The sequence below is a fragment of the Penicillium riverlandense genome (assembly GCF_028828495.1).
Source record: "Penicillium riverlandense strain IBT 135883 chromosome Unknown utg000008l_segment0_segment0, whole genome shotgun sequence".
Classification (NCBI taxonomy): Eukaryota; Fungi; Ascomycota; class Eurotiomycetes; order Eurotiales; family Aspergillaceae; genus Penicillium; species Penicillium riverlandense.
Window position 1 is genome coordinate 1,752,002 of NW_026643199.1, and position 18,212 is coordinate 1,770,213.

General features: G+C 49.4%; 8 protein-coding genes across 8 annotated transcripts; 4 read left to right on the forward strand and 4 right to left on the reverse strand.

Annotated features, from left to right (window-relative positions):
* Positions 1-182: 182 nt before the first annotated feature.
* N7474_009703 (uncharacterized protein) lies at positions 183-2,372 on the forward strand (the record flags this gene model as incomplete). Its single annotated transcript, XM_057201113.1, has 12 exons — positions 183-297; positions 365-412; positions 477-719; positions 772-790; positions 1,099-1,240; positions 1,347-1,383; positions 1,462-1,515; positions 1,620-1,753; positions 1,811-1,907; positions 1,956-2,041; positions 2,091-2,240; positions 2,298-2,372. The coding sequence occupies 12 exons, from the start codon at positions 183-185 to the stop codon at positions 2,370-2,372; spliced, it is 1,200 nt and encodes a 399-aa protein (XP_057049100.1).
* Positions 2,373-2,558: 186 nt separating this feature from the next.
* Positions 2,559-3,186, reverse strand: N7474_009704 (glutathione peroxidase; the record flags this gene model as incomplete). The annotated part of the gene is made up of 2 exons (XM_057201114.1): positions 2,559-3,079; positions 3,144-3,186. 2 exons carry the CDS (start codon positions 3,184-3,186, stop codon positions 2,559-2,561), a joined length of 564 nt encoding a protein of 187 aa, XP_057049101.1.
* A 1,940-nt stretch (positions 3,187-5,126) lies between these two features.
* On the reverse strand, positions 5,127-5,855 carry N7474_009705 (uncharacterized protein; the record flags this gene model as incomplete). The annotated part of the gene is made up of 1 exon (XM_057201115.1): positions 5,127-5,855. One exon carries the CDS (start codon positions 5,853-5,855, stop codon positions 5,127-5,129), a length of 729 nt encoding a protein of 242 aa, XP_057049102.1.
* Positions 5,856-7,318: 1,463 nt separating this feature from the next.
* N7474_009706 (uncharacterized protein) lies at positions 7,319-8,518 on the forward strand (the record flags this gene model as incomplete). Its single annotated transcript, XM_057201116.1, has 1 exon — positions 7,319-8,518. One exon carries the CDS (start codon positions 7,319-7,321, stop codon positions 8,516-8,518), a length of 1,200 nt encoding a protein of 399 aa, XP_057049103.1.
* A 1,590-nt stretch (positions 8,519-10,108) lies between these two features.
* N7474_009707 (beta-glucosidase) lies at positions 10,109-12,973 on the forward strand (the record flags this gene model as incomplete). The annotated part of the gene is made up of 8 exons (XM_057201117.1): positions 10,109-10,235; positions 10,294-10,376; positions 10,436-10,602; positions 10,666-10,799; positions 10,850-10,938; positions 11,036-11,145; positions 11,302-11,511; positions 11,575-12,973. The coding sequence occupies 8 exons, from the start codon at positions 10,109-10,111 to the stop codon at positions 12,971-12,973; spliced, it is 2,319 nt and encodes a 772-aa protein (XP_057049104.1).
* Positions 12,974-13,231: 258 nt separating this feature from the next.
* N7474_009708 (NmrA/HSCARG family protein) lies at positions 13,232-14,340 on the reverse strand (the record flags this gene model as incomplete). The annotated part of the gene is made up of 3 exons (XM_057201118.1): positions 13,232-13,309; positions 13,365-13,720; positions 13,800-14,340. 3 exons carry the CDS (start codon positions 14,338-14,340, stop codon positions 13,232-13,234), a joined length of 975 nt encoding a protein of 324 aa, XP_057049105.1.
* Positions 14,341-15,345: 1,005 nt separating this feature from the next.
* Positions 15,346-16,353, forward strand: N7474_009709 (putative short-chain dehydrogenase/reductase; the record flags this gene model as incomplete). The annotated part of the gene is made up of 1 exon (XM_057201119.1): positions 15,346-16,353. One exon carries the CDS (start codon positions 15,346-15,348, stop codon positions 16,351-16,353), a length of 1,008 nt encoding a protein of 335 aa, XP_057049106.1.
* Positions 16,354-16,602: 249 nt separating this feature from the next.
* Positions 16,603-17,728, reverse strand: N7474_009710 (bZIP transcription factor; the record flags this gene model as incomplete). The annotated part of the gene is made up of 2 exons (XM_057201120.1): positions 16,603-17,540; positions 17,593-17,728. The coding sequence occupies 2 exons, from the start codon at positions 17,726-17,728 to the stop codon at positions 16,603-16,605; spliced, it is 1,074 nt and encodes a 357-aa protein (XP_057049107.1).
* Between the last annotated feature and the right edge of the window lie 484 nt (positions 17,729-18,212).

The following is an 18,212-nucleotide window of genomic DNA, read 5'->3' on the forward strand; positions in this document are numbered from 1 at the left end:
TTATGGCACTGCGCTCGTGTGCTCCGTAGTAGTTAGTTCCATCCATCCATCGCTGTGTACAGCAGTGCCTTCGCGGTGCCCTTTCCGGCCCATCACATGACCACCTGCTCTTTTTTCCCGATCAGCTCGAGCTTCCTCTCTCGCCATCCCACGCCACTCCCAGCGACCACCACCTCGCCACCATGGGCTCGATCGTCCTGCCTCACCTGCGGACCGCCTGGCACGTCGACCAGGCCATTCTCTCCGAGGAAGAACGGCTCGTGGTGATCCGATTCGGCCGTGACCACGATCGCGACTGTAAGTCCCCGCAGTGCTGCCCACCCGACGAAAGAAAAGAAGACTCACTAACCCATTCGTCACACAGGCATCCAACAGGATGAAGTCCTCTACAAGATCGCCGAGCGCGTGAAAAGTACGTCTCCCACCCCCTCCCCCCCCAAGAAGAAATCCAGCGACCAACCCACTTTGTGATGCAGATTTCGCCGTCATCTACCTCTGCGACGTCGACGAGGTGCCCGACTTCAACACCATGTACGAGCTGTACGATCCCATGACCATCATGTTCTTCTACCGCAATAAACACATGATGTGCGATTTCGGCACGGGAAACAATAACAAGCTCAACTGGGTGCTGGAGGATAAGCAGGAGCTGATCGATATTATTGAGACGATCTACAAGGGTGCGAAGAAGGGGCGTGGTTTGGTTATCAGTCCTAAAGGTAAGAGCTCTGTGGCATTGTGAATGAATCGCGTGGCTGATCGGTCGTGCAGATTACTCGACGAGGTACCGGTACTGAGTGATAGCGTTGGCGTGGTGGGTTTTGGTCATGATGTTATGATAATGATTTAGAATTATGGAGAGGAAACATTTAAATTGGAGAGAGATGTATGGTGTTTGGTCATGAGTGATATTCCTGTAGACTGAGTGGAGTGCCCATCTCTAAATATATATCTTCGCGTGGTGTACGTGCTGGCGATCAAGTGTAAATTGCTAGAGTCAACCCAGCAAGCTCGAGAATAAAAGCAAGACAAGCTCTCTACGTGCAGATTGTCCATCTATATACTGCCTGTTGACAGTGATTGATTGACGTAACCCAGTCTCCCGCCCCTTGCAAACAACCAACCTATCTTCATCACTCTTTTTTATCCTCCACCCCACCACTCCACCCACACAATGATCGACCAACGCATTTTCGAGGATCTCCAGACCAAAATCGACGAGGAGACCTCCGTTCGGGACGTAAGTCATTCTTTCCAGTGGCAGTGGAATCCGGCGCGTGCCAAGCCCGGTGAAAATCCGAGTCCTACCCCCCAGCTTAATTATGGAAGCTAACAATGCAACATAGGAACTGCACGAGATTGTGCAGACTCTGGCCAGGAAAGGTCTGTCTTCTCCAACCTGCGGAGAGTTTCTCCAACGGCGCTGCGAGAGAGAAAGACAGCAAAACTGACATCCTACAGGGCGCTCGACCCAGGCGGTCTTGGCTCGAGCTCACTCGACGCCAGCTGATCAGCGTATGTCCATTCCCAGTACAAGGATTTCATTTTCTACATTCATTCACTTTTGCTCCCTTGTCGCGAGTGACGGTGATATCACTAACCCAATCCAACCCAACCAGTGAAACCCGTGCTGGACAATGTCACCACGGAAATCCTCGCTCAGAAGCAAGAAGTGGCGCGTCTGAACGCCGTGGCCAATAAACACCCGTTCTACAAGTACAATGGGGTGTGGTCGCGGGAATTGCAGAACCTAGTCGGTCTAGGATTTTCTTTTGTCATGTTTCATCTCTGACTGACCTGCTACGTACAGGTGACCTCCATCGAGCTATGCTCCTGGTTGGGAGGCCTGCAGGAGTACAAGGCGGGCTCGTTCATGACTATCGAGGAGGTTGGGGAGTTTTTGGAGAGTACGCTTTCTTTCTCTTTGAATTGGAGATGGTATTAACTCGGGGCAGTCCCGGTGAACCTCAAGGAACAGGATGCCTTCCATTTGACGATCGAGGAATATCTTCTTGCGCTCATTGCCATGGTCGAGGAATTGGTGAGTCTTTCGATGTCCACGCTCTTGGATTTGCCTAATTCCCTTCTAGTCGCGTCTGGCAGTCAACTCGGTCACCCTGGGTGACTACACACGGCCCCTCGAGATTGCAAACTTCATCAAGGATCTCTTTGCGGGCTTCCAGCTGCTGAACCTGAAGAATGATATTCTGCGCAAGAGGAGTGATGGAATCAAGTACAGCGTGAGTCCAACCCGTCCTCGTGCCGTTTCAATGCTGATATTTTATCTATCTCTGCAGCTCAAGAAAGTTGAGGACGTGGTGTATGACCTGTCCCTGCGAAATCTAATTCCCAAAGGCAGTGGTGCTGCGTGAAATCAAATTCCGGGGAGAGTGTAATATGTGAACGATCAATGAATCTATCAGGGCCGGGTCTTGCTCGCTCAAGAACTCGAAGTCATCAACGAAGCGTTTATGATCGTAGACCTCGTAATAACCTTGTGAAAGATATAATGTGTATTAGGGATAGTTACAAGAAAGAGACAGATCAACAAAAAGAGATCACGACAACTTGGCCGTCTCAGCCCCCTTCTGCGCCGAAGCCAGCGTCCCCTCCTTCTTCGCCTTCTCAATCTCCTTGACGATAGAGTCCTCCAAAGACTCAGGCTTCGTAAACGTCGCCCAGCGCGCAACAACCTTCCCATCCGCCGAAATCAAAAACTTCTCAAAATTCCACTTCACAGGCTTATACCCCATAACGCCGGGCTTCTGCTCCTTCATCCACTTCCACACCGGCGCCGCCGAGTCGCCGTTGACATCTAGCTTGCCCAGCACGGGGAAGGTGACTCCGTAGTTCACCTGGCAGAAGGACTGGATCTCGTCGTTGGAGCCTGGGTCTTGGCCGTTGAACTGGTTGCACGGGAAGCCGAGCACGGTGAAGTCGTCTGGGTACTTGGTTTTCAGGTTCTTATATAGCTTCTCAAGGCCTTCAAATTGGGGGGTGAAGCCGCATTTCGAGGCTGTGTTCACGACGAGCACGACTTTGCCCTTGAGCGAGGTGAGGGGGTAGGGGGTGCCTTTTTCTGGTGGGGTGTTAAAGAGGCTGGTGATTTCATGGTAGAGCGGAACGGGAGTGGAAGCACTTACTGTCGGCGGGCTCAAAGTCGTGAAAACTCGTTGCGGAGGCCATGGTTGGTGTGGAGGGGGAGAGTTGCGACGGGGAAAACAAACCGTGGTGATGGTGGTGATGTCACTAGGGGCATGAACTGCTTTAATTAAATGCAAGCTCAACTAGCTAACGGACCGAGGTCCCCAGCTTATTCTGACAAATCCGACCAACAGTCACAGGCCCAGAACAAGAGGTAACACACCCGGATCCAGGCGACCCGAACGGTTATGCACGGGTCCCCAGCCGGGCGAGACCGTGATTGGCCCAGGTGGATTGATGTCTTTTTCTAGAACAGAGTTCAGTTCCAACTGAAGATGAATGGTTAATAACAATGTCTGGCCCTGGAAACCTTTCAATTCCCATTTTTAGACCTCGCCTCTTCTCCTTTAGACCCCAGCGGAGCGTCTGCACCCGGCTGGAAGCCCTTACATCTATTTTTGGTCGCCAAAACTACAACCTAGATTTCAACTTAACAGGGCTATTGTCATTGATTATCTTACCACTACTCTAGGGAGATCGTCATCAGCATTGGGCCAATCTAGACTTTTCGTTCTTCTACCAAGTGTGCTGCAAGTTATTTCTTCCAAGTGGAATTCCCACCTCCAGATACTGTCAGAATTGTCGATTTGTATAAATATCTCTTTAATGCATATCATGATTGAAGCTCTCTTTCCATACCTAATTTTGTTGGTGCAGAGCTGGTGCCTCATGGTCCTACTTGACTCTTGGCAAGGGCTAAAACCTATCATCGGCTGGCCCTCTACTCACAGGCTCGATTATCCACATCTTTTTTGTCGAGACTTTGAGGAGTAAGGAGTAAAGTGAAAAGAAGCCGAAGGAAATATCGCATAAGAAACGAGGCCGGGCCCACATCTTAAGCACCAGCCACCATGGAAGATCTAACTCTTCGCCAGCGTTCACGATTCATCTTTGCTGGTCGCGCTCTTCACCCCGACGGAGAGAACAAAGATGAGAGCAAGTCCATGGTTCTTGTGTTGTAGGTAGACATAGATGAACAACGAAAGAAAAGACTACCAGAGTTCATCTAGGATCATCTACCAGACGAGATCTTGCTCGAACCATGGCAACCAACCAGACAGCTCCTCGAATCCATCAACCAACAAGGTCGCAATCGGAGAAAGGACATAAATATCCGTCGGCAGAAAAATCCTATGAATTTAGGGTGCGAGGTATTGGGGTAGGATAAGTTCAAGCACTCCTGCAAACTACAACTAGAATGACACCTGGTGATGACAGTAACAACATATGGTTTCAATGGCGGCAGACACGTCGGACCCCTTCACACTCAGAAGCGCGCGATGTCACTTGACAGTGGTCTATGATCCATGCCTCGATCCCCACATGACGATCTTGCGCTTCATAGAAGCTCTAGCCGAATGTCCCCGACATAGGTTCGAGATGGCCACCCTCATAACCTGGCTAGGCGTCCCACGGCTCGCTTAGCTCCTCGATTCCTGCGCCAAGCGGGCCCGTGCGGTAGACTAGATAAAAATGATTGGCAAGATAATCTAATCTAAATCAAAATACCTCCTAGCTCGGCTAGAGCTTCTTACATCGCAAGATCTGTAGATAGATGGCTCCCCCGTTCCTGCAAAGAAATTGCGAGCATCTGGGCGTCAAGGGTTCTGATATGTTGACCTGTCGCGGAGACACAAGGTCGTTATTGTTGAAGTAGAGTATCATTCTATATGCTGGCTATACGATTGCTAGTCATTGCGTATTATACTGAGATTTCAAAGCTTTGCAGCTATACTGTGCGAGGAACCATGGAGTTCAGGAAACAGGGATGATGGCGGCAGGGTATAAGCAAAGAATTTGACTTAAACTGGTGCAACAAAATCAAATTCTGCTCGGTACCAAAGATCGTATCTCGTTCCCATAGCACTTCAGATCTTTGTATTGGTGCTATAGCCTTGGCCCAAATTGCTATGGCTCGTCCCTTAGAACCCAACGGTAATGTCATAGCCATTGCCGGTCTTCGAGTCCTCGAAGTCAACCTTTCCAACGCAATCACCATACTCATAAGGAGCCTGAAGAGAGCCAGCCTCACCACCAGAGGTGGTAGGAGCACCAAAAGTGACCTCGGTCTTGGGCAGATCGCCGCATGAGTGGGTTCCTGAATTCCAGGGATAATATTCGACAAAGCCTAATTGGCTGCTGCCAATTCCACTGCTGCCAGATGGTAAGGTATAAGACCCTATATGGGTCTCTTTGCCAGTAACAGTGTCAACGAGCGTCCCAGTCCATGTAGTGCCTTCAGTGTTCTCGACCCGTAGCTCATACCCGTCGGCATAAGTGCTGTCCACATCGACGGAGCAGCTCACGCCGGCGCCGCCGTCAGCTCCATTGCTGCAGTTGCTGTCGCTTGAAGTGGTCCCGTTAATGAAACTGGAGAAAGCGGCGTGAACAACAGAGGAAGAACCAGAGTCCTCGCGGGGCTGGAGTCCAGTATATCCCACGTCCGACTGACCGACGAAGTTGAATTGCTGGGCAAAGTAATATCCAGACACGTGAGGAGCATTCGGCATGGATATGGGAAAACTAATGTCTTTCAATCCATCAGAGGGGACGTCGGCAACATTCCATGTGATGCCGACTAGGGCTTCAGAGGCTTGGATAGTAGAGGTGATGAGGGCAGCACGGAACAGAGAGGTGATTGTTGTCCTCATTGTGATAATTCCAAGTAGACGCTCAATTAGAGGCAAGGTGGGTGAAACAAAAATTTCCCTAAAGGCTTACTTTATAGTTGTTGGAATACTTTGACACCCAATTAAGACAAAACACCGCGGCGTTTCAGTGCATATAGCGATCTGCAAACCTAATCGACGTTGTGTTGCTCCAAGGTTGCAGTTACATGGTGAATCTGACTTACAGGATGGATAAGCCCTAAGCCTAAATCTTAAGGGCAGCAGATTTTACTGGTTAGCTCCTTACAGTAGTGCTTCGCTTAGGCTTCGCTTCATCTAGGTAGGATATTCACGATGGTCAATAGCGTGTTTGGTGACGATGTCTATCGGCCCCGCATGGTTGACCCATACGGCGAGAATTCACGACACGCCTCCACCCCTGGTGTCTTTGATCGCCGCACACCACCACCTTGGTATTCTCCTCGCCCCGCCATAGAATTTGGCACAGAGTAGCTATAGTCGGATCAGCTCAATTTCTTCTATTGGCTGAATAGTATGAAGGTAGCGAACACGATGAGTAGCTTCCGAGATATATCTACTATGTAAAATCATAGAAGCTCATTTCAGAAATGAGGTCACCATAGTTAACTAGTGAACCACATTGAACTATGTGTCAAGATGCTTGAAAAGAGGCAATGCACTAGTATTACCAGGGAATCGCCATTCAAAATAATAGAAGCGATGGTCTTTCGTCTATCTGGCAATTCTCCTATTCATGGTAGAGAAGAGAGCAAACTCTACTCCCTGTGGATAAGCTGGGTAGAAGATCAGTATTGACCTTTTGGGATTATTTAACCTTGTGGATATACTCCTGACAACTCTTAAAACGAGCTTGGATTGATGGATGACGTCATTCCCGAGATTGGTCAAACAGCTTATTAGAGGCCGACTTTACTACTGTTAACAATTCCGCTCCAATAATTTTCGGGGTCTAGGCTTGTTTTCAATCCAAATCAATTTGAACTTCGATGTTCGCTGCGCAACAGGAAGGATATAGGGCCCGAACATGTTCGTCGCCGAAAGGAAAGATCGCTAGTTCGCTGACGATTAGCGGGAGATCTACTGTAGTTACTTGCATATGACGTCTAATAACTGCCATGCGATAACCAGCTACCAAGGAGTCCCTGTAATCTTCAATTGCGAGGTTGGCATGAGCCCACTTAGTACCAGTCTTCCAAGGAGTGGTGTAGCTAGAAACGGTCTGGAAACCTGCGTCATATTACCGGTCAGCCTGAAAGCCTGTTTTCACAAGCTTGCACTAGGCTGCGCTTGCTTAAACTCGCCCTCTGTATCCTTTATCTATTAAAGTCATACCCCTGCTGCTTAAAAAATGTTCTAATCACCAAAATCGTTTTGCGCTTTACCTTGACTTTTCGACTCATCTATTTTTCTCTCTGCATCAAACAACACTCTTCACTCCGGTTTACCTCGCCAAGTTCTTCAAGATGCTCGGAAGAACTTCTGGACCTGCTGCGCGGTCTGTCAGACAGCAAATTCAATCTAGAGCCCGTTTAGTCAACTCTCGTTTTCAATCTACCGCATCCCATGCAGCGTCTACGGGTAGCAATCCTGCGTTGGTTGGTGGAGTCGCTGGTGGAGTTGTTGCCTTTCTTACCGGATACACCTGGTACCACTTCTCCGGAGCCAAGACGCTCGTAGACACCAACAAGCAGATGCAAGCTTACCTCGAAAACGCCAAGCAAACAATTGCACAGAAGACACCTGAACCAAACGAGGCGTTCCACTGGTTGAGAGATACGGTCAAAAGCTATGCTGTCTTCGTCCCCGGTGCTCGCGGCTATGTTGACACCGCATTTGACGACCTCGAAAAGATTCGGAATGATCACGAAGAAGAGTTCGATCAAGTGGTCACGGACACCTATAATGAGCTTAAGGATCTGTCGAAGAAGGAGGGATTCAGTACCGCTTCTGCGTCCAAGTCTTTGCAAGTTCTGCAAAAGTGTTTCAAGCGTCTATTCGACCTGGCTGGCGACGCCGCGGAGAATGTTCTGGACAACCATCCGCAGCTGAAGGAAAAGGTCGGTGGTAGCTTCGATCAGCTGAAGCAGATGGGCGATACCTATGGACCCCAAGCAAAGGAGGAGGTAAACAAGACTTGGGAACAAATCTCCAAGATTCTACAGCGCGGCGCTACCGTCGATTCAGCAAAAGAGATCAAGGATTTGATCCAAGACAAGAAGAACAAGCTTCAAACACTTGGCGACCAGGCGTGGCAGAAGGGCCAGGAGGAGTCCCGGGAATACCTCGACAAAAACCCCAAGCTCAAGCAATTGATTGAAGAGAACGCCGATACCCTGAAAAAAGGAAATTTCATGGAGTTATGGGGCCTTGTAAAGGACAGCGCGTCTTCAGGAAAGACAGAAAACGTGGAGAAGTACGTCAAGGAGAAGGTCGAGGAAGCGAAGACCAGCGACTTGAGCAATCTGGACAAGTGGCTCAACATGGTACCGGGTGGTTCCACCATGATCCCCCAATTACAGTCGCTACAGACAATTGTTCAGGAGAAGGGCAGCGAGGCAGAGAATGTCCTCAAGGAGACCCTTGAAGAAATACAAGGTGTGTTGGAAAAGAGAAAGACACAGGTAGAGAGGATCGCGGAGGAAGGAAAGAAGGAGAGCGAATGAGCTTGGAGTGTAGCAAGATAGTCATAAGACCCAAAATGTACTGCTATGTCATAAAACTCCGTATTAAGCTGTCGTTGTTGGGATATTGAGTTGTAAAATATCCTATTTACTATGGTGTTTCGGGGTGACACACTCGCTCGGTTGACGCACTCGGCCAGGAATTACGTTAACCGAATGTCTACAGTTGTTAACTAACCAAGGTGCTTATGAACACATTTTGATTTAGCGAAAGGTTATTTTTCAGGCAGAGTTTGTAATCGAAGGTGCAGGGGATAGTTAGGTGGACGTTGAGACTCTAAGCGCATAGTCCACAGACCCACTATTGCCATGGCCTACAGAGATTAGACCTTGACAAGTCCTACCTGGTTAATATAAATGTCTAAATATGCGATACTAGATGTCTTGGTACCAAAGTAGCACCGTTTGTCAATGCCTACCTAGCGCTGCGAGCTAGACCGAAGGAGGAGAAAGTGTCATCGAGTCTACGGCGTGTACAACTCTAAGAGGTGGGGTATTTAGCTCAGGAGGCTAGGTCGGAAACGGCAATAAAGTCATCACACTAAGTCGCGGATCCTAATTATGGAACGGTGAATCGAACTCGGTCTATGTCAGAGATGATCTTGAGAAGTCCGGTTGCTTTGAAATACAAAGGCGTTCTGAATTTCACTCTCGTGGCGTCCCGGAATCTAGGCCGGCACCAAATATCTCATTTACTATGGTGTTCTCGGGTGCGCAGCTTGGTGCAGTGCGTAGCTCAGTGTATGAATTATGTCTACCTGAGGGTGGTAAATTACCACTAGGAGTCTTATAGTTGGATACCCCGCAGCTCCACCCATTTTGTATAGTAAGTCGGGTCTCAACGGAACAGAGGAGCTCCAGTGTAATAACCCTAGCTCTACCAGAAAGATCCTTCAATAGCGGTCGCACCAACTCACATTCATTTGACCCTCTGGCATATGACTAGCCTGAACGCCCTTCCACGTAACTCGATAAATTACGTTACGGCGTAGCTGTAGTAAGGCATGGGAACCGGCCCGTTACATCCCCGTACTGTTGGTAGGTGTAGTTAGAAGCAAAAGCTAATTTGTCGGTCTAGGATCCCCGTGCGTTAACGAAGTATACTGTGCTATGTCACGCAGAAATCCAGTCACATCGAAAAGCCTCATTTGTCAGCACCTACTAATCGCTTGATAGTGCTTCTTTTAATGACCGTCAATTTGTGGCCGAAGTTTATCCTATCCCAAAACTTAAAAAATCAAACTAAACCCCACAGAAAACAAAATCAAGAGCCAGATATACCGAGATACGGGGCTAGTCTGTGAAAACGGGCATCATTTCTCGTTGGACAAAGCAACATGGTGCTTGGACAATTTACGGAGTCATCTAAAAAGGAAATACCAGCAGAAGATCAGTTAGCCCAGCCGGATCTTACGGTCTAGCGGAGATGAGATCACAAATTACCGAGCGGTATTGCGATGCGCTGTGCAGAGCTGAAGGGGTATATAAAGGCGTAGGGTCACAGGCTCTGACTCGGTTTTCATAGCTCGAACGAGTAGCTTTCTGTCATTTCACCGCTGATTGCAGGGCACCATGTTTTCTACGAAGCAAATCGGGGTGGCTGTTGCCATTGTGACCCTGTGTGGGTTTAGTCATGCTGAGGGAAATATCACTTCCGATACTCACTTCTATGGCCAGTCTGAGCCAGTGTACCCTTCGCGTACGATCAAATGTCCCCTCATGTATGTCTGGCGTACGGAGTAGCTAACAAGGTATAGCGGCCGGAACAGGATCTGGTGATTGGGCCACGGCGTACAAGAAGGCCGAAGCTATGGTATCTAGGATGACCTTGGAGGAGAAGGTATGCTCACAGTGAAGTCTGCTTGTACCTTTCCACAAGACTGACTGGAACTGTCCCAGAACAACCTTACATACGGAATCGATGTTACTACCAATGGCTGCTCAGGAAATATCCCTGCGATTCCTCGTCTCGGATTTACTGGCATGTGTCTCCAGGATGCAGGCAACGGGGTCCGCTACGCAGATTTCGTGAACAGTTATCCAAGTGGTCTCCATGTGGGTGCTAGGTAAGCAACTGAAGAACCTTTGTGCTTCGAGGGATTGAAAGCTAAGTTTCTTGTGATAAACAGTTGGAATAAGTCTCTTGCCCACGAACGTGGGTGGTACATGGGGGGCGAATTCAGGACGAAAGGCGTCCAAGTGGCCCTGGGACCTGTTGTCGCACCATTGGGAAGAGTCACAACCGGCGGAAGAAACTGGGAAGGTTGGGGCATCAAACATAACCTGGGTTGCGTAAGGCTAATTCTTTCTCAGGTGCTTCCACCGATCCGTATCTCAGTGGCGTGATTGCGGCGTCGACTGTAGAGGGCATACAGGGCCAAGGTGTGATTTCCAGTGTCAAGGTCAGTTAATAGTACAGATGGTGGATGGTTCTCTCGATAAATCCACAAAGCAACGTCCTGTTCGAGTAAAATAAGTTCTGACGATCAAGAATCATAGCATTTCATCGGCAATGAACAGGAAGCATACCGCAACCCTTCCATAAACTCCCAGAACGAAAGCATCGCTTCCGTATCTAGCAACATCGACGATAAGACAATGCACGAGTTGTATTTGTGGCCTTTCCAAGATGCACTGAAAGCAGGTGCTGGAAACATTATGTCAGATTCTACTTGGAATATAGCTTTGCAAGAAGAGTGAACTGATTAGGTTCTTTCTAGGTGCTCCTACAACCGAGTTAATAATTCCTATGCCTGCCAAAACAGCAAGATTCTTAACGGGCTGCTTAAGACCGAGCTTGGGTTCAACGGGTTTGTTGTCACTGATTGGTTTGCACAGCATTCGGGTGTGGCGGCCGCTTTAGCCGGTCTTGACATGGCTATGCCAGATGGCGAGTCCTTTTGGGGGAATAATTTTACTGAAGCCATCGCAAACGGCAGCGTGCCGGTTTCCCGTCTCGACGATATGGCAACCCGGTAAGACCCATTTCTCGTCTCCTTGTAGATATTATGGCTATAGTTTTGCTAACTTTCCCCGAGGATCATCGCAACCTGGTACCAAATGGGTCAAGAGGAGCGGAGTTATCCATCACCTGGAGTGGGCATGCCCTACAATATCAGTCTCCCTCATAAGATCGTCAATGCCCTCACTACAGGTGCTAAGCCTGTGCTCTTCGAAGGTGCTGTAGAAGGTCATGTCTTGGTCAAGAACAAGAATAATGCTTTACCATTTAGGTCGCCAAAGCTGATCTCTGTGTTTGGATATGATGCCAAAGCTCCTCCTCAGTACATGCCTAACGGGCAGAGTATCCTAGGCAATCCCTGGGAAGTAGGCTATGAGCCAGTTGTGTACCAGGGGAGTTGGGTATTTGCCAGTGGCGCTATCAACGAGCCATACGATTACCAAGTTGCTTATAACGGTACTCTCACTGTCGGGGGTGGTTCTGGTGCCAATTCTGGTCCATATATCAGTGCTCCTCTCGATGCCCTTCAGCAGCGCGCGTATGAAGATAACACTATCGTTATGTGGGATACTACTAATGACCCAAGCATGATGGGCTTGATGGAAGCTTCAGATGCCTCCCTCGTCTTTATCAACGCATTTGCTGAGGAGGGCGTTGACCGGTCTGGGGCGGACGACAAATACTCCGATGATCTTGTTAATAGAGTCGCAGCGACCTGCGCTAATACAATCGTCATCATCCACAATGCCGGTATTCGTCTAGTGGACAGATTTGTCGAAAATCCTAACGTCACCGCAATTGTCTTCGCGCACCTCCCTGGCCAGGACTCAGGCCGCGCACTAGTGTCTCTGCTTTACGGCGAGGACAACTTTAGTGGCAAACTCCCCTACACTGTTGCAAAGCATGAATCCGACTATCCGTCATTCTGGCACGATACCCCGGTCACTCCTTACGGGCTATTCCCGCAATCAGACTTTACTGAGGGAGCGCTCACCGACTACCGTTACTTCGATGCTCATGATCTCACACCGCGGTATGAATTCGGCTTCGGTCTCTCATACACAACATTTTTGTTCTCGAACTTGAAAGTTTCTTTAGTAAAGCACGGCATCGCTGCTTATCCTTGCGGTGCTATTCAGCAAGGAGGGGCGGTGGGCTTGTGGGACACTGTGGCAACTGTTACTGCGACGGTTAGGAACACTGGACGCAGAGCGGGTGCTGAAGTAGCCCAGCTTTACGTTGGCATCCCAGGTGGTCCTGTGAAGCAACTGCGTGGGTTCGACAAGGTCCAGATTGCGGCAGGCGGGTCCACAAAGGTTTCTTTCTCACTCACCCGCCGTGATCTCAGCAGCTGGAATGTTTTTGAACAGAATTGGGAGCTACAGAGTGGAAACTATAAGATCTATGTTGGTTCTTCGAGTCGGGATCTTCCTTTGACGACTAACATGAAGGTTGAGACACGTTCGGGTTTCTAAGGAGCCACAGAATAAGCATTTAAATTCTAAACTCAACTTACATTATTTTTTCTATTTATTTATTTGTTCCTTTTTCTTTTCTCCTATCGGGAGAGGTAAAAGTTACCCAGTGCTTCAGAATTGCAACCCCGTGAATGATGTCTGAGGCACAATTCATTCGACCAGGTGGTGCCATATGTACTGGCAATAAAAGTAAGGCAAAAGAGAAAAAGAGATACGATGGCATTGAAGTCTAGCTATTGGCACTTATAAGTGTTTTTAAGAACCAAACACCTTCGTCCAGTCGTACCTCTTGAGGTAGTCTTCCACAGTATCGAGAGAAGGGGGCGACTTCAACTAAATCTATATATAAGCAGCCATTCGCAGCATTTCCAAACCAAGGCCAACTTACATCTCTAGGATGAATAACTGTAGGGTCGTCTCTGCCCTCGTACCCGAACTCGTTCCAATACGCCATGTTGTCTTCAAGCTCTGTCTTCAATTCGGTCGGAACAGATGGAGGAAAATGCCCCTTTGGCAGAGTGACTACCTCTGCCTTCAACCCTGTAGCCTTTGTAAATGTTGACGCTAGCTCTCGAGTAGTGAGCCATTCTCGATAACCAATGAGGTTCTTTCCAGCGGAGTCTTGTATGAGAGCTTTGACCAAGGGCCCAGAATCTTCTTCGGCGGCAACAATTGGAAGTTTGACATCTTGGTCCAGATGCCCAATAAATTGGACTACTCCATCAGAGTTCTTAAGGATGTTAGCTTAGTCGCCGAGTATAGAAATTATACTCAGAAATGCTTGCCTTGATAAGTTGACTCAACCCGTTTAAGGTATAATTACTTAAGAAAAGTCCAGGTTGATAGATGCTGGTCTTTGCCCAGAGATCCGGGTATGTTTCTCTGCCGTACTCTGCCGCCTTGGCTTTTGAGTCAAAGTGGTACACGTGAGTGTATTTCCCCTTCGACCATTTCGTGGCGTTCGAGAGAGAGGAGAGTACAAATCGCTCCAAACTTGGGACTTTGGCGGCTGCGTCGATAACGTTCTTTAACTGTTGTGTTTCATGCTCACCCGCCCACACATTCAGAGGCTGGCCCGGCTTCGCCTTGTCTTTATTGGCAGGATCACCGTATAAGCCCCAGAAGTCACTCACAGCGAAGATGGCGTTCGCACTCTCAAACGCTGCCGATAGTGTGGCAGGTGTGTCGATGTCGGCTTGAACAACCTCAGCGCCTCGGGCTGCCAGAGCCTGAGACTTGATACTAGAGGTGTTTCGAGTCAGGGCGCGAACTTTCCAACCTGGTTCTTCAAGGAAGATGCTCGCCACAGAGCCGCCTTGATTGCCAGTGGCTCCGACGATGACGATGAGCTTTGAGGAGGACATTGTGGAAGACTTAAGCGATCATGAAAACAAACTGAAGAGTCTGCTTTTACAAGACTAGTTGACCTGTGGCCCCCTTATATCTCTTCTGACCGTAGTATTAGTTAAGCCATGGCGGACTTCAGTTAACTAACTAGTTAACTAAGGTACTTGCAAATAACATTTAATTTGTCAGCGAAAGGTTGTCATTCAGGTTGGGTTTGTAATCGAAGATTGGAGGATAGAGGGACTTTGAGATTAAGCGCATAGTCCACAGACCCACGATTGTCAGGTATCTTGGTAATTAGGCGATAATAGATGTCTTGGCGCCAAGTCGGTTCCAAAATAGCAACGTTTGTCAAGGCCGAGCTAGCCCGAAAGAGGAGAAAGTGTCATCGAGTCCACGGCGTAGGGAGCTTAAAAAATACTTTAAAGTGGCGAGACCCACTTACTTAGCTCTGGGGACGCTAGGCCGGAAATGGCAATAAAGTCATCATACTAGAAGCGCGTCTAAATCATGGAACGGGGAAGCCCAGCCCCATGAGCTAGGCCGAAGGAGGAGAAAAGTGTCATCGAGTCCACGGCATCTGGAGCTCTGAAATTCTCTGAAATTCTCTGAAATTTAAATTTTTTTTTTAAAGTGGCGGGACCCTCTTATTTAGCTCAAGGAGGCATAGGCCAGAAACGGCAATAATGTCATTACAGTGAGAAGCGGGTCTATATCACGGAACGGTGAAGGGCACTAGGTTTGCTTCAGAAATGTTATTGAGAAGACCGGTTGCTTTGAAATACAAAAAATAAAGGCGTTCTGGGTTTTACTACGGCGCCGTCCCGGACTTTATGGTTGAGAAAATCCGATTGCTTTGAAATACATAGCATGATTCCGTCAACACAGGACCAGAAGTCCGAAGCCACAAAAAGATAAATAGCTCACCGATACTCCCAAAAGCTAAATCCAAAGCTCATCAGATCTGTTTCTATTCACAACATTACCCGGTTCCAAACTTCAAAGTTCTTTGTTCAACCACGATGTCCCGATACGCAGAAGCTCATTTGAATCCTGCTGGCCCGGGCGATGCTCGTCCAACAGCCCTTCAAATTATAAAGGACGAAGCAGCAGAGGGAAAGCTAGCCGGGAAAGTTGTCGTCATCACCGGCACTTCGTCTGGATTAGGGATCGAGACAGCTCGCGCTCTATCTTTGACTGGAGCAAAGCTGTTGTTGACGGCACGAGACCTGAACAAAGCTAAGACTGCTCTGGACGGAATACTCGAGCCAGGGCGCGTTGAGCTCGTTGAGATGGACAATTCTTCCTTGAGCAGTGTGCGTTCCGCCGCGAAAGCCATTCTCCAGAAGTCGAACGGCCAAGTCAACGTCCTCATCAATAACGCTGGCATTATGGCTCTGCCCAAGTTGGAGTACACGAAAGATGGCTTTGAAATGCAGTTTGGAGTCAATCACCTCGCCCATTTTCTACTCTTTGAACTCCTGAAGCCAGCTCTCCTCGCCAGTGCTAGCCCTGAATTCTCATCTCGAGTCGTCAACCTCTCTTCTTCTGCCCATCACGTGGCCTCGATCAATGACTCAGGCAACTACAATTTTGAGAAGACTGAATACAATGAATTCGTTTCATATGGCCAGTCAAAGACCGCCAATATCTACATGGCCAACGAGATCGAGCGGCGCTACGGATCGCGAGGACTCCACGCTACCAGTGTTCATCCTGGCGGGATTTTCACGGGGCTTATGCAGCATATGGACCCTGCAGTGCTTAAAGAGATGCAAAAGGACGAAAATCTGTTCAAAACGATGAAGTCGCCAGAGCAGGGTGCTGCAACGACGGTGTGGGCGGCAATTGGCCAGGAATGGGAGAAGAAGGGTGGGGAGTATCTTGCGGAGTGCGGAAAAACAACCCGTGGAAACGACAATCACGAGATCTTGGGTGTAGGCTTTGCAGGGCATGCTTATGATCCCGAGAAAGAGGCTCGGCTCTGGAAAGATTCGTTAAATATGGTGGGGCTAACAGACGATCAGTAAGGCACCGCTAGACACAAGAACAGGAATGATGGGGTCCTTTTCACCATTTCTACCCGATTGCGCCTTGTCAGTTGCTGTTATGCTTTCAAAGGATGCCAGGCTAGGTAGTCAAGTATAGTGGAACGAACCATACATTCGATGAAGTTCAATCTCTGTTTCTTTCCGGTATCTCTCATTTGCTATCTAGTACTAACCAGGCTAGTATTTTGGGGGCAGAGTGTGGAGTCCTAGTACAAGGAGTTGACGAACCTATGAGCACTTATCCTCCACTTGACGATGCGTGCGAGAGCGGTGGTGGGGGATAGCTCCTCGACATCGAGAGCCGCATAGGTTCCTCCCCCTTTTCATCCTCCAGTGGTTGCTTATTTCCACCAACTCCTCGCAGCCCTCCACAGCCCATGTCCATTTCGCGAGAAAACCAGGGGTGGCCTCCCAGCTCTGCATCTCGTGCGGCTCGCCCCAGACGATGAGCCCCTTGCGCCCAGCGGTGACTTCATCCGTATCACTTCCTGATGAAAGGGTCAGGAGCCGTCCGGTCTCGGGGACGGTGGCGTGTCCGGGCGTGCCTCGTTGCCGCGGGGCCGGAGTGGAGCTCATTAGTTCACCGACGAGGTCCTGCATCAGCTCCCAGGGGTCGAAACAGCCTTCGCACCTGATAAGGTTGTCGCGGACTCGGGGAAAGGGGATGACGTTAATCCAGCTAGAGTGGTAGCGAGTTTGCTGGAGGGAGGTTGGGACCAGGGAGGAAGGGATGTCGGGCTTGAGGGGATAGAGGGTCGTGTCATCGCGGCAGGGCGATGTAAGGGTGCAGATGGTCGGGTCGGTGGAAAGGGTGTTGAGGGTACGCTTATTAGACATTAAGGCGCGGAAGACGTTATAGTGGATGAGATGGAGGAGGTGGTCCAAGGAGAGGGGAAAGGTAAAGGGCTGGGGCTCAAGGGTTAGAGCTGGGTGGAGGTGGGCGGTGGGTGGTGATCCTCGGACGATGGAACGCTCGGCTGTGGAGGGCGATATGCCTGTGTACGTGCGACGCGGCCGAGGGGAGAAGTGCGTGGTTGTTGCGCGCTCTGATACCAGCGAGATTTCTTTGGTAGGACGATGGTCGGGCTCGTCGAGGCGCCAGCGACTGACCTGGAATGGGCGCGACCGCTGAACAGTCCCCGAGGCTCTACTCTTGAGCCGTAGTCCTGTAGGGTTTCTAAGCACAGTAGGGGCTAAGGTAGCAAGGGACGGACTCACGGTGTGCTCTTTGGTTCTTCCGGTTCTGGACCTTCCTGCGTTGCTTGTTGGCCTCGGCCTCGACGTCCGCGGGACGATCGCCGGCCTGTTTCGCTTCGGCCTGGGGCCAAGGGAGCTGAGTCACGGTATGTCCCATCGTCCTGGTTTACCCAATGCCTAATCCTGCGTATTGTAGTGTTCGAAATGTCATATGTAGGGGTGAAGAAAGCGGACGGACTAGACCTGATCCTACTTTCGGGGCTAGGATATTATATCGGCCGCCACTTCAGGTACGCTAACGTAATAAGCCTATAACCTAAAACCCTGCGAGCTAGGCCGAAGGAGGAGAAAGCGTCATCTAGACCACAGCGCTTAGACAAAACTGTGGGTGGCGTGGTCCACTCCCAGGGAGGCTAGTCCAGAATTGGCAATAAAGTCATCACACTAAGAAGCGGTACTAAATCATGAACGGTGAAGGGCACTAGGTTTGTGTCAGAAATGTTCCTGAGAAGTCCGGTTGCTTTGAAATACAAAAACTAAATGCGTTCTGGGTTTTAATACGGCGCTGTCCCGGAGTTTAGGATTAAGAAAATCCGAATGCTTTGATACAGAGCATGATTCCGTCAACACGGGACCAGAAG